Source organism: Felis catus, chromosome C2 (assembly GCF_018350175.1).
Source record: "Felis catus isolate Fca126 chromosome C2, F.catus_Fca126_mat1.0, whole genome shotgun sequence".
NCBI classification, from domain to species: Eukaryota; Metazoa; Chordata; class Mammalia; order Carnivora; family Felidae; genus Felis; species Felis catus.
In genome coordinates this window covers 67500430-67519214 of record NC_058376.1, presented here as the reverse complement: position 1 = coordinate 67519214, position 18785 = coordinate 67500430, and the positions used below count along the sequence as shown (strand labels likewise).

Below are 18785 nucleotides of genomic sequence, written 5' to 3'. Positions count from 1 at the left end.
CTACTGAACCTGAGAGGTTGCAACAATCATGTGTATCTCAGTGATGTATCAGAGAAGGCCTCATAAAAGTAGTAACATTTGAATGGGATTTCAAAGGACAAATATGATGAATATGGAGAGTTATAGGATAGAGACAAAACAAAAAGCAAAACTAACAGGTTGCACCTCAAGTTATAATTAAAGGAAGTTAATGATGTTAAAAACGTTACTATCCTAAATACACAAATTATAAAAAGAAGAGAGAATGAGAATTGTCTCATCATTAGAGAAATACAAATCAAAACCACCATGAGATACCACCTCACACCTGTCAGAATGGCTAACATTAACAACTCAGGAAAAAACAGATGTTGGCGAGGATGCAGAGAAAGGGGAACTCTTTTGCACTGTTCATGGGAATGCAAACTGGTGCAGCCACTCTGGAAAACAGTATGGGGATTCCTCAAAAAATTAAAAATAGAACTACCCTATGACCCAGCAATTGCACTACTAGGTATTTATCCAAAGGATACAAACATGCTGATTTGAAGGAGCACATGTTTATAGCAGCACTATCAACAATAGCCAAACTATGGAAACAGCCCAAACATCCATCGACTGATGAATGGATATAGAAGATGTGGTACGTATATACAATGGAATACTACTCAGTGATGAAAAAGAATGAAATCTTGCCATTTGCAACAATGTGGATGGAACTAGAGTGCATTATGCTAAGTGAAATAAGTCAGAGAAAGATATCATAAGATTTCACTCATATGTGGAATTTGAGAGACTCAACAGATGAACATAGGGGAAGGGGAAGGAAAAAAAGGGGAAGATAAAAAAAAGAGAGGGAGGCAAACCATAGGAGACTCTCAAATACAGAGAACTAACTAAGGGTTGCTGGAAAGGGGGATGGGTTAAATGGGTGATGGGCATTAAGGATGGCGCTTTTTAGGAGGAGCACTGGGTTCTACTCCTGAAGCCAAGACTTTACTGTATGTTAACTAACTTGACTTTAAATAATTAAAAAAAAAAGAAATTAGAAATGGAAAAGCAAATTAAACCCAAAGTAAGTAGAAGGAAGGACATTAAAGGAGAGAGAGAGAGATTCAATGTTTGGAAGACTCACTATGGTAAATATGCCAGCTGTCTCCAAACTGATCTATAAATGTAATAAAATTGGAAGTAAAATTGGAAATGAAGTAAAATTTTACATTGTAGTAAAATGTAGTAAAATTGGAAGGGGCAGGGTGTGCAACTTGACAAGGGCTGATGGCAGGGATGAGCCCAGATAGGTATAATAGAAGTAGACAAATCAACAGTCATAGCAGGAGGCACTCGCTACTATAATAAACTCTATAATAAGGGCCAAGTCAGATGGCCTTGTTGAGGAATTAGAAGTTTATCTTTAGAGTAAACAGAGAGCAATGAAGTGTTTTTTATTTTATTTTTTTATGTGTCTCTAAATGTATGTTGTTTTTTTCTTTTCAAGTTTTAATTTAATTTCCAATTAACATACAGCATAAATTTATTTTCAGGTGTAGAATTTAGTGATTCAATACTTGCATACAACACCTGGTACTCATCACAAGTGCCTTCCTTAATCCCCATCACCTATTTAACACATCCCCCCACCCACCTCCCTTCTGGTAACTGTCAATTTGTTCTTTAAAGTTAAGAGTCTGTTTCTTATTTTTTCTCTCCCCTCTCTCCACCTTTGTTTTTTCTTAAATTCTACATATGAATGAAGTCATATGGTATTTGTCTTTTTCTGACTGACTTATTTCACTTAGCATTTTACTCTCTAGCCCCATACATGTCCTTGCAAGTGGCAAGATTTCATTCTTTTTTATGACTGAATAATATTCCATTGTATCTATATACCACTTATTCTTTATCCATTCAGCAATCAATGAACACTTTGGCTGGGCTGCTTCCATATCCTGGCTATTGTTAATAATGCTGCTATAAACATCAGGGTGCATACATCCCTTTGAATTAGTGTTTTTGTATCCTTTGGGTAAGTACATAGCACAATTGCTGGATTGTAGGGTAGTTCTATATTTAACTTTTTGAGGAAACTTCATACTATTTTGCACAGTGGTTGCACCAATTTGCATTCCCACCAAAACCACACAAGGGTTCCTTTTCCTCCACAACCTCGCCCAACACCTGTTGTTTCTTGTGTTTCTTGATTTTAGCCATTCTGACTGGTATGAGATGATATCTCATTGTAGTTTTCCCTCTAATGATGAGCATCTTTTCATTTGTCTGTTGGCCATCTGTATGTCTTCTTTAGAGAAATGTCTGTTCATGTATTCTGCCCATTTTTTAATTGGATTATTTGTGGGCTTTTGGTGTTGAGTTTTACAAGTTCCTTATAGATTTTGGAAACTAACCCTTTACCAGATATGTCATTTGCAAATATCTTCTCCCTATTCCATGGGTCGTTTTTTCATTTTGTTGATGGCTTCCTTTACTGTGCAGAAGCTTTTTTATTTTGATATAGTCCCAATTGATTATTTTTGCTTTTTTCCCCCTTGCCTCAGGGGACCTATCTAGAAAAAAGTTGCTATGGCTAATGTCAGAGAAATTACTGGCCTGTGTTCTTTTCTAGGATCTTTATAGTTTTAGGTGTCACATTTGGGTCTTTAATCCATTTTGAGTTTATTTTTGTGTATGGTGTAAGAAATACAAGTTTCATTCTTTTGCATGTTGCTGTCCAGTTTTCCCAGCACTATTTGTTGAAGAGACTGTCTTTTCCCAGTGGATTTTGTTTCCTGCTTTGTCGAAGATTACTTGACCATATAATTATTATTTCTGGATTTTCTATTCTATTCTGCTGATATATGTATCCATTTTTGTGCCAGTACTATACTGTTTGGATTACTACAGCTTTTTTTTTGATGTTTATTTATTTTTGAGAGACAGACAGAGTGTGAGTGGGGGTGGGGAAGGGTGGAGAGCAGAGAGGAAGACAGAATCTGAAGCAGGCACCAGGCTCTGAGATGTCAGCACAGAGCCCAACGTGAGGCTTGAACCCACGAACCACGAGATCATGACCTGAACTGAAGTCAGACACTTAACCGACTGAGCGACCCAGGCACCCCTGATAACTACAGCTTTTAATATAAAGTCAAGATTCCTACTCTTCTTGACCTCTAATGTTGGAAAATCCCAGGGCTAGCCCTTGAACCTCTTCCCTACTTACATTCACTTCATATGTTATCTCATCCAATATCATTGCTTTAAATACCATTTGTATGCTAAAGACTCTGAAGTTTATATCTCCAGCTCCAGCCTCTTAACTAAACTTCAGATTCATGAAACTGCCAGCTCAACATCTCCAACTGGACACCAAATTGGTACTGAAGTTCAACATTGACAAAACAAAAAGTCTTACTTACTTTATACCTCACACCTGTTCTTAACCCTAATCTTCCTACTCCCCCCAAATTGCACCATCATTCATCCTCATTACTCAAGACTCCAAATCTAAAAGTCAGCATTGATTTCTTTCTTTCAAACCATATATGCAAGCCATACTCAAATCATTTCAGTCCTACCTAAGGTTAAATCCCAAGTGAAACCATTTCTTCCCACCTTCACTGCTACCACCCTGTCCAAGTAACATTTTTTTTTTTTTTTTGCCTGGACTATTATGAAAGTCTTCTCATTGGAATCCCTGCTTCTATTCCTTCCTGCCTGGACTATTATGAAAGTCTTCTCATTGGAATCCCTGCTTCTATTCCTTCCTGCCTATGGACAATTCTCCTCTTAGCAGCCAGAGTTATCCTAAATATAAAGTCAGATTATGTCATTCCCATGTTCTAAACCTCCAACAGTTTCACATCTCACTTAGAATAACATCAAAATGCCTATTCATGTCTTCTGCCCATTTCTTTATTGGATTATTTGTTTTTTTGGGTGTTGAGTTTGGTAAGTTCTTTGTAGATTTTGGACACTAATCCTTTATCAGATGTGTCATTTGCAAATTTTTTCTCCCATTCCATTGTTGATTGTTTCCTTTGCTGTGTAGAAGCTTTTTATGTTGATGAGGATGGAACTAGAGTGTGTTATACTAAGTGAAATCATTCAGTCAGAAAAACACAAATATCATATGATTTCATATGTGGAATTTAAGAAACAAAACAGATGAACATAGGGAAAGGGAAGGAAAAATAAGATATAAACTTAGATGGAGGCAAACCCTAAAAGACTCTTAAATACAGAGAACAAACTGAGGGTTGCTGGAGGGGAGGTGGGCGGGGGGATTGGCTAAATGGGTGATGGGCATTAAGGAGGACACTTGCTGGATGAGCACTGGGCATTATATGTGAGTGATGAATTACTGGGTTCTGCTCCTGAAACCAATGCTATACTGTATGTTAACTAACTTGAATTTAAATAGATAAATTTAAAAAAAAAACAGTAACATCAAAAGGTCTTACTGTAGTCACAAGGCCCCACATCATCTGGTCATTAGCTTCTTCTGACTGCATCCACTTTCTACCTTATTGGAGCCCTGTAATATTGTCCTTGTTCTTCCTCAATATACCATAACTTCCTCAAGGCTTCTGTTCTTTCTAGGATCTTGACAGTCAGTCAAGATGAGTGAGGTAACCTTTCATATAGGTATAGTAGATTATTCAATTTTGTTTTTCCAATACCTAACTTGGTGAATAGCACATGGTGAAACTCAAAGATGTTTTTGGATAAATAATAGCTCTTTTAAAAAATTGGATATTTTAGCCAACCATCTGGTTGGAATATGAGCATATATCATGGTAGAGTTGCCAAAAACATCTAATATTACCAAAGGTTGTATTAACTGAAGTATATTGTTTACAGAAAGGCAGGTCTTATTTCCTCTAGTCAGACCACTTCTGGTAGTGTATTTGGCTCCAGGTATCATGTTAAGAAGGCTTCTGAGCCACTGCTACATTTCAGGCAAAATACATTTCTCAGAAGAGGTAAAAAAGAATGTTGAAAGGGCTGGACTGTGCCCTGTGAAAACCCATTAAAGGAATTAAAGGAGCTGAGAATCTTTAACTTGATGTACACTCACTTGATGATCGAAGAGGAGACATAAAAGTTCTCCCCAATTGGCAAAAGTTCTGCCATATGAAAGAGGCAATGGTAGGAGGTTTGAGAGAGGAAGGTTTTAGTTCAGCATAAGGAAGAACTGCTTACCACAGTTTTCCCCCAAACCATTGTTTTGCAGATTACTATACCATTTTGGCTAAACAAAGTGTTTTTACTTTGTCTTTACTGCAGGATTTCTCAGAATCTTTACTATGGAAGAGGATATAATATGCCTCATTCCCAAAATGTATTTGTCCATAGAAACTTTTATTCACAGAGCACTGTTAACTTCTCCTTAAGCAATATTTCATAGAGAAGATTGAGTTAAGGCTGCTCAAAAACAAACAATATCTTCTGAAGAAGTAGGGTCAGGTTCACAGCAAGATATCTGGGGAAACTGAATGGCGTTACTATCACTTCAGTATCTTTGAAATCATGGCCAGTAAAACTAAAGTATGTAACACTTGGGAAACTGGAGTAACTTTTCTTATTTGTTACATTTACTGTGTGAGACTCAACACAGTTCTAGATGAGAATAATGGAGCAAAACCAGCAGAAGTGAGGCTCTGTAGTACTGTGGTTCTGAACTTTTTTCCCTAGAAATGCACAGTAGTATAATGACATCCCCATGCCTGTCCACTGGTTCATTCATTGTGTACAAGGTAATGTTTTTGACATTTTAACACAGAAAAAAAAACCACCCTTGTGTCCTACCACTTTTGTCATCCCCTTACAGATTTTGATGGGATCTTTATATGGGACCAAGCCCCTCCACTGAGCATCACCATTTTATAAGCTTAAACCTAGAGTGTTATTGTAACTTTTTTAATAAACAAGAAATTCCAAGGCCTAAATGGAGAGACAGCATTTAAAAATTATGTAACTAATGAATGGATCAAGAAGATGTGGTACATATATACAATGGAATATTACTCAGTCCTAAAAAAGAATGAAATCTTGCCATTTGCAATGATTTGGATGGAGCTAGAGATTATTATGCTAAGCGAAATAAGTCAGAGAAAGACAAATACCATATGATTTCACTTATATATGGAATTTAAGAAACAAAACAAATGAACATGGGGGTGGGGAAAGAGAGGCAATCCAGACTCTTAACTATAGAGAACAAACTGATGGTTACCAGAGGGGAGGTGAGTGGGAGAATGGATTAAATAGACAATGGGTATTAAGGAGTGCACTTGTGATGAGCACCCGGTGGTGTATGTAGTGATGAATCACTAAATTCTACATCTGAAACTAATATTACACTGTATGTTAAATAACTAGAATTTAAATAAAAAATTGGAAAAAGAAATTAAAATTATAGGAAAAGACAAATAGGAAAAACTATCAAAACAGACCACTACTTTGAGGCTGAAGAGGGTGATAATAAAAAGGAAGTTGAATTCATAAAAATATTATTGTTATTAAATATCTGTTGCAATAAACTAGAAATGATGTAATTATAATAAAAAGCTGGCCCAATGACATTGAAAAGGTATGGTTGGAAAATTATAAGTGTCTATACAACTGTCCACAGGAAGGCATAATCCAGCTGAAATATTGTAGTCCCAAGAAGAATGTGCATTGTAGAAGAATGGCTCAACAGGATTTATTTTTCTAAAAAGTTTATTCGTTTATGTTTGAGAGAGAGAGGGAGAGACAGAATCCCAAACAGGCTCCATGCCTTCAGTGCAGAGCCTGATGCAGGACTCCATCTCATGAACCATGAGATCCTGACCTGAACCCTAATCAAGAGTCGGACTCAACCAACTGAGCCACCCAGGCACCCCAAGATTTTTACAAGTTATACTTGTTCTTGATTTCCAGAACCATGCTTAGCATATTTAATTTGGTCTCCAAAGATCTACCAGTATGAAGAAAAGGTATTTTGGTTAGTAGATAAAATACTATAATTATCAGAAAGATATATTTCTTCTGTGTATTAATAAAATGTCATTTGTCTCCTACCACCTGTACTGAAAAATTTACTAAAAAGGTCTTATCAAACCTGGGTAGCTGACAGGCCAGCCCCTGAACCAGATTGCACCAGACACACTAATTCATGAGGTCCTAGTAATAGTATAAGTATGTTGCTTACGAAGAAACTTGAAATACCATTTCTGTTATTCTGCAATTTTTCCCCAGAATCAGCACCTCAAAGAATGGAGTCATTAGTTCTAAATGGCAAGTAAAGGGATTCCTACATAATTTTGCATAACCCCAGAAATTAATTTCAATATACATTTGTGTTTTTAATGGACATTTAGAAACACCTAGCCTGCTTCAGCAATACTACACAATGTTTACAGAGTTTAGTAACTGTTGGGGAGACATAGAGTCTCAGGGGACTTGTACTTTAATGTACTGGAAAATCCAGTCCTAGAACTGCTTCTATCAAAAATGAAGGAGATCATCTCAGATATGATGCTACTTCTATTCCCTGACCAAGTAGGAGAAAAAAATGCTTTAAGATGGATGATGGCCAAGACCAAAGCCAGAGATTGGGGTCTGGGCAGAGGCCAAGGAGCCATTAAAGCTTTGTCTTCTTGGTCTCCAGGTTGATCACGTTTCCTTGGGTATGGAGAATCTGCTTATCTGCTGGCTTCTGTAAATTCTCTGGCTTTATAGGAACGTAGTAGTAGCCCATGATGGAGAAGATCAGGCAGACCACCAGCAGGAGACAAGAAAACAAAATGAATTCTGCCCACTGCAGGAAGAAATAAATATAGAGACGAATGTGGAGAAACTTGAAATTAAATGGATCTTTGTAGGATGAGCAGACTGATTCAGGATCACCAGTGTAGGCAGAGGTTTGCTAAAAGAAGAATGGGTTCACTGGCGTCTCCTCAGATGGGCCTATGATGGCCATTATTGCCACTCTTATATGTCTATTTTCCTGGCCATGTCTGTTTATATCTAGCCCATCTCATGCCACAGTATGAGTAGGAAATGTGAGGGGCAAAGGGATAGGGGAACAGGGAGAAAAGGAACTTGGAGGGGAAATCATGGGTAGACAAGTTCCTACTTCCATCAGATCCATACCTGTACCAGGCCACTGAACTGTGCCACAACAAGCACGATGATATTCCCAACTGCAACTGTCAACAACCAGGCTGCCTGGAGTACAGATTTCATGCTAGAGGGAGCCTAAAGAGGACACAGGTTTGTGAGTAAACAAACGCCCTACAGCATACATATGACCCATGCATCCAGAAAACTTCTCCCACAAAAGTTTCCAAATTTGAACTCCTGCCCCACCCCCCAAGTTCAGCTGTGGTGTTTGATTCAGGGCATGGAAATAATGTTAACAGTAAAAATAAGATGGAGCTCTTAATTGAATATTTTAATTCATTATACCATAAAATCTTCATTATACCCTAAGAGATAAATTCTACCAGTATTCTTATTTTATACACAAAGAAAAACAGCATCAGAGATCATTAATTTGCTCAAGTTTTTGCAATAGGTTGTACAGTCAGAATTTGAACATGGCCAGTTTGACTGCACAGTCCTTATTCTTTAAAAAAAAATTTTTTTTGTGATCTATTTTTATTTTTGAAAGAGAGACAGATCCCGAGTGGGGAGGTGCAGAGAGAGAGAGGGAGGCACAGAATCTGAAACAGGCTCCAGGCTCTGAGCTGTCAGCACAGAGCCTAACACAGGGCTCCAACTCATGAACTGCAAGATCATGACCTGAGCAGAAGTTGGACACTCAACCTACTGAGCCAGCAGGCGATCCCACAGTCCTCATTCCTAAAGTACCCTTTCCTAGATCCCAAACAGCATCACCTACTATGCTGCCCTGCCATGATCCTGGGAGTCAAGATGACTCTCTGTTCAGGGTCATATGTAAGGAATCTAAGGCTGAAAAATAGAGAGGTCTTGACCAGGATCACATACCTATTTAAGGCAGTGCTAGGATTAAACCTCATCCTTCTCTGAGAAATATATATATACCTCCACTTTTCACTTGGAAAAACTTACCTGAGAATAAGAAAACTCAAGTCCTGTGACAGAGAACATGACCTCCCCAGCTGTAACCAGGGCATATTGTGGTAGCTGCCATGCAATGGACAGTTTGTTGGCTGGAGTGTCTTTCATCTTCCAGGCCTGAGGATCCTGATTGGTGTTCTTAGTGAGAGAAAGAAGAAATAGGCTTATCAGCAGTCACAAGTGAATTTTTCTAACCTACAGCATTATGTGATCTTATATTCATCCTCTTTTTGTATTTTCATCCTTCAAGAAACTGAACAAATTCTATACAATTTCAGTTTTTGAAATTCTTTTTGGTAACACTGCACTCACTTACCAGGCTTCAGTCAATCAGATACCATTATTGACAAAGTCCTTAAAATGGCGGAATATTTTGATACTGTAGTTTGGATTTCCATCATTTTGAACTATAGGTATTTTGATCCTGGCTAACATTTTATTTTATTTTAAAAAAATTTTTAAAATGTTTATTTATTTTTGAGAGGGGCGGGGGCAGGGGCAGAGAGAGGGAGACACAGAACCTGAAACAGACTCCAGGCTCTGATCTGTCAGCACAGAGCCCTACACAGGGCTCCAACTCATGAACAGCAAGATCATGACCTGAGCCAAAGTCAGATGCTTAACCAACTGAGCCACCCAGGTGCCCCCTGACCAATATTTTAAATATAAAATGGCATCTAAATTATACAAACACAATGAATTTTCAGCATGTTCTTGAGAAAGTTACTTCCTTGTCCAGTTTTCTATGTAAGCATAATTAAACTGGTTTTGGACATTTTCCATTAAAATTTTTATTTTACTAAAATTACTTTTATCAAAATTAATTATTTTCTTGGTATACCTTACATTAAACATTTTGCTGATCAAAATGTTGGATCAAAATGTTGAAAAATCTATATCAAATAGTGCCTGCTATTTTTAATTCTATTTACTGGCCGTTATTTTTTAACTCAAATCTCACACATTCAAATTATGTGAAAAAGAGATAATTTTTCTGTAGAATTTTGGTCACAAATATTTTTTTCAGGGTCTTTTATTGTTGTTGTTGTTATTAATGTTACCAAATATATGTGATTCTATAATCTTCATTTCTTTGTCTGTAGGTTTTTAGTTATGGTTGGTTTTATTTTATATAGGCTATGTCTACTAATATTTGTTATAAATGGAATAAAAACTCCAAAATTACATGTATTTCTTGAAGTGAAACCATTATTAGGTAGTAGGTATATTATCTAAAGTATAATGTGATTAAAATAGCAATTAAAACATCAAGATCAAAAGTCCTTGAAATCAAAAGTGTCTGACATCCAAATGTCCTTCATTTTCTGAGTCAAAGGGTCATTAGGTTCAAAATAGGTAAATTTTGCTTCAATTGATATTATGAACAATACATAGACATATGTTCGGGTTTTCTTAGGCTAATAGAAGACCGTGACTTAAGCTTCTAAATCAAGGTCTCATACTCAAATACCCACAGGCAAACAATTAAGAAAACGAAGCAGGCTAAATGGGAATGATGGGGGCTGTGGTAAAGTGGATAGCACAGGCCTCATCTAAAGGGCATAGCCATTACAGCACCAGCTAATTGACATGGTAATACTTGTAATTAAATCTTCTGTTGCTGTTTTTTAAGAAACTTAAGAAAGGAGAGGAAGAGTTAAGATGGCAGAGTAATAAGGGAACCCTGGTCTTGTCCCTTGAACACAGCTAGATCAATATCAAACCATTTTGAACAGCTGGGAAATCAAGCTGAGGATTAACAGAACAATCTACATAATTTGTGGGAGAGAATGTGGCAGGTATATGGTGCAGTGAGGTGAAATGGGGGAGAGATAAGCCGTGGTGCTGCAGAGGGGGAGGAAAGCATTTTCACAGAGAGGAGAAAGAGAGGGGAGAGAGGGTTTGTGCAAAAAAGCACTCTTCCCTCTGAAAACAGAGAGAAAGAGTAAAAACATGCACAGGGGACTGCGCAAAAAAACTTAGCATGGGGAAAAGAAAAGGAGAAGTTTTCACTACCACCAGGTTTTTATAAACAGTGGAGCACAGAGTCTGAAGTTTCAGAGGTTAGTCCCTCCCTAGTGGTTCTCTGGTGAGAAAGCAGGCCAGAACCCTGGGAATGGGCAGCATGGTCTGAGGATTCCCTGGGTTGCACAGGGAGAATGGGTTCCCCAGCTTGGAGTGCATTTAGTAGAGGTGATACAGTCTCCCCATGGGCAAGAGACCCAGTGGGCACCATCAAACTGCCACATTCACCCATATAAAAACAGACACTGCCTGAGGGTAGCAAACCCTGGAGCGGAATATGTGTTGCAATTTACCACAAACTCTGAGCTGCTACTGCTGCATAATGGTACAACCATTTCCTGGGACAAGTGGGCCACAGTGCAGCAAGACCCTTTTCTCTGGAACTGTGGAGGTATCTGAAGTGTGGGGTTTTGAAACACAGCCATTCCTGAGATAAAAATCTGGAGGGAGCCACTCCCTAGTAGGCTGATACCTGGGAGACAGGGGGAAGGCAGGGAGCTGATCGATGCCTGGGAGACAAAAGGGGCAACTGCACATCTGTGAAGGTACAAACTTCACACTCTGGAGACTAGGGAGTGGGGTGAAGGCATTTCCACCATTAGCCCACAAACACTAATCAACTCCAGTGAGCTACACAATGCCACCAAGTGGAGAATGGAGCTGTTACATCAAGCCTTCCTCCTACCATCAACCCCCCCCCCCCACCTCCACTGTGCCCTGGAGGCCCCTCCTGCAGAAGACCAGCACAGATCCCTTCCCTGAGCTTAGTCTACTGATCACAGACTGCTGCAAAGTTTCAGTTATAGGGGAAACTGGATCTAGCTTCATTTTTGTTTGTTTGTTCATTTGTTGTTCCTTCTGTTTTTGTTTTGTTGTTGATGTTGTTGTTTTTCTTTTCTTTTGTTTCTTGTATACAGAAAAAGCACAATTTTTTAATTTTATTTTATTATTCTTTTTATTTTTTAAATTTTAAATTAAATTTTTTTCTCTCCTCTTTTCTCTTTTCTTTTTTTTTTCTATCAAGCCTCTTTTAACAAATAGACAAAAACACACCTAGGATCTGGCTCCCTTTATTTTTCATTTTTATTTCATTCTATTATTGTTGGTTTTTCTTCCTCCAAAATGACAAGATAGAGGAATTCACCTCAAAAGAAAGAACAGGAAGAAATGATGACCAGGTATTTGGTCAATGCAGATGTAAGTAAGATCTCTGAACTAGAATTTGAAACAATGATTATGGGATGCCTGGGTGGCTCAGTCAGTTGAGCCTTGGACTTCGGCTCAGGTCATGATCTCATGGTTGGCGGGTTTGAGCCCCACAGTGGGCTTTGTGCTGACAGTGGGGAGCCTACTTCAGATTCTGTCTCCCTCTCTGCCCCTCCCCCCTCTCAAAAATAAATAAACATTTAAAAAATCTTTTAAAATAAATAAAACAATGATTATAAGGATACTAGCAGGGCTTGAAAAAAAGCATAGACGACACCACAGAATCATTTATGCAGAGATAAAAGAACTAAAATCTAGTCAGGCTGAAATTAAAAATGCTATAACAAAGATGTAAACCCAAATGGAGGCCACAAAAACGAGTATGGATGAGGCAGAAGAACAAATTAGTGACATAGAAGATAAAATTATGGAAAATAATGAAGCTGAAAAGAAGAGGGAAACAAAGGTTAGAGATCACAAAGGCAGACTTAAGGAACTCAGCAATTTGTTAAAACATAATAACATTTATATCACAGGAGTGCCAGAAGATGAAGAGAGAGAAAAGGGGGCAGAAGGATTATGTGAGCAAATTATAGCTGAAAACTTCCCTAATCTGGGGAAAGACACAAACATCAAAATCCAAGAAGCACAGAAAACTCCCATTAAATCCAACAAAATCTGGCTATGGCCAAGACATATCATAGTCAAATTCACAGTATACACAGACAAGGAAAGAATCCTGAAAGCTGCTGGGGGGGGGGGGGGCCAGTCCTTAACCTACCAGGGAAGACAGACCAGGTTTGCAGAATATCTGTCCACAGAAACTTGGCAGGTCAGAAAGGTGTGGCAAAATATATTCAACATACTGAATGTAAAAAATAAGCAGCCAAGAACACTCTATCCAGCAAGGCTGTTGGAGAGATAAAGAATTTCCCAAACAAAAACTAAAGGAGTTTGTGACCACTAAACCAGCACGATAAGAAATTTGAAGTGGGACTCTGAGTGGAGGAAAAAAAAAAAGACCAAAAGCAAGAAAGACTAGAAAGGACCTGAGAGCATCACCAGATACACCAACTCTACAGGTAACACAATGGCACTAAATTCATGAATTTCAATAATCACTCTGAATGTAAATGGATTAAGTGCTCCAATCAAAAGACATAGAGTAGCAGAATGGATAAAAAAAAAAAATCTATCAATTTTCTGCCTACAAGAGACACATTTTAGACCTAAAGATATCTACAGTTTAAAAGTGAGGCTATGGAGAACTATCTATCATGTGAATGGACATCAAAAGAAAGCCAGAGTAGCCATTCTTCTATCTAGACAAACTAGATTTTAAGTTTTTTTAATGTTTATTTACTTTTGAGACAATGCGAGAAACAGAGTGCAAGCAACGGAAGGGCAGATGGAGACACGGAATCTGAAGCAGTCTCCAGGTTCTGAGCTGTCAGCCCAGAGCCTGACGCGGCGCTCGAACTCATGAACTGTGAGATCATGACGTGAGCCAAGGTTGACGGTTAACCAACTGAGCCACTCAGGCGCCCCACACAAACTAGATTTTAAAACAAAGACTGAAATAAGAAATGAACAAGGGCATTATATCATAATTGATACATAAATCAATTAATAACAAACATAAATAAACTCATTGATAATAATACAACAATAGTAGGGGACTTTAACACCCCACTTACAACAATGGAGAGATCACCTAAGCTGACAATGAACAAGGAGACAATGGCTTTGAATGACACACTGGACCAGATGGACTTAACATATATTCAGAACATTTCATCTTAAAACAGCAGAATACACATTCTTTTCGAGTGCACAAGGAACATTCTTCAGAATAGATCATATACTGAATCACAAATCATCCCTCAACAAGAACAAAAAGATCAAGATCATACCATGCATATTTTCAGATCACAACGCTATGAAACTTGAAGTCAACCACAAGAAAAAAGAAAATGAAAACGAAAACATCACAGTCCAAAGCCTTTTGGATGCAGCAAAGGCAGTCTTAAGAGGGAAGTATATTGCAATTCAGGTCTATCTCAAGAAGCAAGAAAGGTCCCAAATGGACAATCTAACTTTACAGTTAAAGAAGCTAGAAAAGGAACAGCAAATAAAGACTAAAGCCAGCAGAAGAAGGGATACAATAAAGATTAGAGCAGAAATAAATGATATAGAACAAAATCCAGTAAAAAGATCGATGAAACTAAGAGCTGGTTCTTCGAAATAATTAACAAAATTGATAACCCCTAGCCAGACTTAGCAAAAAGAAAAGAGAAAGGACCAAAATAGATAAAATCAAGAATGAAAGAGGACAGATCATAACCAACACCTCAGAAATACAAACAATTATAAAAGAATACCATGAAAAATTATATGCCGACAAACAGGACAATCTGGAGGAAATGGATAAATTCCTAGAAACTCACACACTACCAAAACTGAAACAGGAAGAAATAGAAAATTTCAACAGATGTGTAACCAGCAAAGAAATTAAATCAGTAATCAACAATTTCTGGCTTCCCAGGGGGAATTCTACCAGATATTTAAAGAAGAGTTAATACCCATTCTTCTCAGACTCTTCCAAAATATAGAAATGGAAGAAAAACTTCTAAACTCATTCTGCAAAGCTAGCATTACCATGATTCCAAAACCAAAGACTCCACTAAAAAGGAGAATTACAGGCCAATATACCTGATGAACCTGGATGCAAAAATTCTCAACAAGATACTAGCAAATTGAATTCAACAGTACATTAAAAGAATTATTCACCATGATAAGTGGGATATGTTCCTGGGCTGCAGGGCTGGTTCAATATCCACAAATCCACCAATGTGATACCCTACATTAATAAAAGAAAGTCTAAGAACCATATGATCCTGTCAATAGATGCAGAAAAAGCATTTAACAAAACACAGCATCCTTTCTTGATAAAAACCCACAAGAAGGTGGGATATATGGAACATACCTCAACGTCATAAAGGCCATATATGAAAGACCAACAGCTAGTAACATTCTCAATAGGGAAAAACAGAGAGCTTTTCTCCTACAGTCGGGTATAAGACAAGGATGTCCACTCTCCCCATTACTATTTAATATAGTTGTAGAAGTCTTAGCCTCAGCAATCAGACAACAAAAAGAAATAAAAGGCCTCGGAATTGGCAAGGAAAAAGTGCAACTTTCACTATTTGCAGATGACATGATATTCTATGTAGAAAACCTGAAAGACTCCACTAAAAAATTGCTAGAATTAATTCATGAATTCACCAAAGTTGCAGGATATAAAATCAATGTGCAGAAATCTGTTGCATTTCTATATACCAATAATAAAGCAGCAGAAAAAGAAATCAAGGAATAGATCTCATTTGCAATTGCATTAAAACAATGAGATACCTAGGAATAAACCTAACTAAAGAGGTAAAAGATGTATACTCTGAAAATTATAGAACACTTATGAAAGAAATTGAAGAGAACACAAAGAAATGGAAAAGCTTCCATACTCATGGATTGGAAGAACAAACATTATTAAAATGTCCATACTACCCAAAGCAATCTACACATTTTTTATATTAAATATAATTTATTGTCAAATTGGTTTCCATACAGCAATCTACACATTTAATGCAATCCCTATCAAAATACCACAAGCATTTTTCACAGAGCTAGATAAAATCTTAAAATTTGTATGGAACCACAAAAAACTCCAGATAGCCAAAGCAATCCTGTAAAAGAAAAACAAAACTGGAGGCATCATGATTCTGGATTTCAAGCTGTATTACAAAGCTGTAGGCATCAAGACAATATGGTACTGGCACAAAAACAGACACATAGATTAATGGAACAGAACAGAGAACCCAGAAATGGATCCACAACTATACTGCCAACTAATCTTTGACAAAGCAGGAAAGAATACCCAATGGGAAAAAGTATTTTCAACAAATGGTGTTAGGAAAACTGGATGGCAACATGTAGAAGAACGAAACTAGGCCACTTTCTTACACCATACACAAAAGCAAATTCAAAATGGATGAAAGACCCAAATGTGTGACAGGAAACCATCAAAATCCTACAGGATAAAACAGGTAGCAAACTTCTTTGACTTCAGCTGAAGAAACTTCTTACTAGACATGTCGCTGAAGGCAAGGGAAACAAAAGCCAACAGGAAGTATTGGGACTTCACGATAAAAATCTTCTGCACAGTGAAGGAAACGATCAACACAACTAAAAGGCATCCTACAGAATGGGAGAAGATATTTGAAAATGGCATAACTAATAAATGTTAGTACCAAAAATCTATAAATAACGTATCAAACTCAACACCCAAAAACCAAATAACTCAGTTAAGAAATGGGCAGAATACATGCATAGACACTTTTCCAAAAAAGACATCCAGATGGCTAACAGACACATGAAAAGATGCTTAACATCACTCATCATCAGGAAAACAAACAAAAAAAATAAACACAATGAAATACCACCTCGCACCTGTCAAAATGGCTAAAATTAACAATGCAAGATATAACAGGTATTGGTGAGGATGCAGAGAAAGGGGAACCCTCATGCACTGTTGGTGGGAATGCAAACTGGTGCAGACACTCCTGAGAATAGTATGGAGGTTCCTTATGAAAGTAAAAATAGAACTACCCTACAGTCTAGCAATTGCACTATTAGGTATTTACCCAAAGGATACAAAATACAGATTCAAAGGGGTATATGCACCCCAATGTTAATAGCAGCATTATCAACAATAGCCAAACTATGGGGAGAGCCCAACTGTCCATAAACTGATGAACAGATAAAGAAGATTTGGTGTGTGTGTGTGTGTGTGTGTGTGTGTGTGTGTGTGTGTGTATGTATATATACTATATATATAGTGGAATATTAGCCATCAAAAAGAATGAAATTTTGCCATTTGCAATGATATGGATGGAGCCAGAATGTATTATGCTAAGCAAAATAAGTTAATCAGAGAAAGACAAATACCATATGATTTAACTCATGTGGAATTTAAGAAACAAGACAAAGGAACATATGAAAGAAAGGGGAAAAGAGAAGAAAGGGAAACAAACCACAAGATACTCTTAATGATAGAGAATAAACTATGGGTTGATGGAGGGAGGTGGTTGGGAGATGGGCTGGATGGGTGATGGGTACTAAGGAGGGCACTTATTGTGATGAACACTGAATTTTTTACGTAAATGATGGGTCACTGGATTCTACTCCTGAAACCAATATTGCATTATATGTTAAAAAACTAAAATTTTTTAAAAAGAGAGAGAAATGTTAAGAATCCAGCTTCTTACATGAAATCCACTGAATTTTAAGTATTGTCAACTAATAATGATTATTATTGCTTTTGTCAGTCCTGTGCAGGCCAAAGAAAATAGGACTATGGAAAAAATGGCCCCCAAGCTCCAATTTATGATGTTTACTTTAAATGCTTATTAGATCCTGGCATTCAGAAACAATATGTATGACTTCTATCCTGAGTAGCATACAAAAAAACCGAACAAACAAAAAGTAGAATAATAACAGGAATACAAGTGTTATGGGTTGAATTGCGTCCCCTTAAAATTCATATGTTGAAGGCCTAACCCCAACTGAGTCCTGAGAATGTGACCTTACTTGGATATAGGTTTTTTGCAGATATAATTAGTCATGTGAAAATGGGGTCATTAGGGTGGGTTCTAATCCACTGTGGCTGGTATTCTCGTAAAAAAGAATGTTGGACACAGACAAGCCTTCTCTTGAAGGCAGAGATTGGGGTGATTCTTCTACATATCAAGGAATACCAAATGTTGCCAGAAAACCACTAGAAGCTAGAGGAGAAAGGGGCGCCTGGGTGGCTCAGTCAGTTGAGCATTCGGCTCAGGTCATGATCTCACAGTTTGTGAGTTTGAGCCCCACGTCGGGCTCTGTGCTGACAGCTCCTAGCCTGAAGCCTCCTTCGGATTCTGTGTCCCCCGCCCCCCCCCTCACAAGCACAATGAGATATTATTCACATGTACTAGGATGGGTATAAAAAAGACAGAAAAAAAGTGTTGGTGAAGATGAGGAGGAATTTCAACCTTCACACACTATTGGTGGGAATGTAAAATGGAATTCATTTTGGAAAAGTTCCTAGTGGTGCCTCAGATGGTTAAAACTTAGAGTTACCATGTGACCCAGAAATTCCACTCATACATATATACTCAAGAGAAATGAAAATGTCCATGCATGGGGCGCCTGGGTGGCTCGGTCGGTTAAGCGTCCGACTTCGGCTCAGGTCATGATCTCACGTCTGTGAGTTCGAGCCCCGCATCGGGCTCTGTGCTGACCGCTCAGAGCCTGGAGCCTGTTTCAGATTCTGTGTCTCCCTCTCTCTCTGCCCCTCCCCTGTTCATGCTCTCTCTCTGTCTCAAAAATAAATAAACATTAAAAAAAAAAAAAGAAAATGTCCATGCAAAAACTTGTACATGAATGTTCATAAC

General features: G+C 37.8%; 1 protein-coding gene across 3 annotated transcripts in view; it reads right to left on the bottom strand.

Annotated features, from left to right (window-relative positions):
* Positions 1 to 18785, bottom strand: part of SLC15A2 (solute carrier family 15 member 2) — a 67655-nt gene that overhangs the window by 24896 nt on the left and 23974 nt on the right. Inside the window, exons 20-22 of one of the 3 annotated variants that reach the window (XM_019839834.3) lie at positions 9058 to 9204; positions 8116 to 8220; positions 7012 to 7693 (exon numbers count right to left, since the gene is read on the bottom strand). In XM_019839834.3, coding sequence (XP_019695393.2) covers positions 7604 to 7693; positions 8116 to 8220; positions 9058 to 9204 — 342 coding nt within the window. In that variant the 3' untranslated portion in view covers positions 7012 to 7603. Of the gene's footprint in view, positions 1 to 7011; positions 7781 to 8115; positions 8221 to 9057; positions 9205 to 18785 lie in introns of those variants that run through there. The other 2 variants (XM_003991691.6, XM_019839835.3) reach the window with 2 other exon arrangements.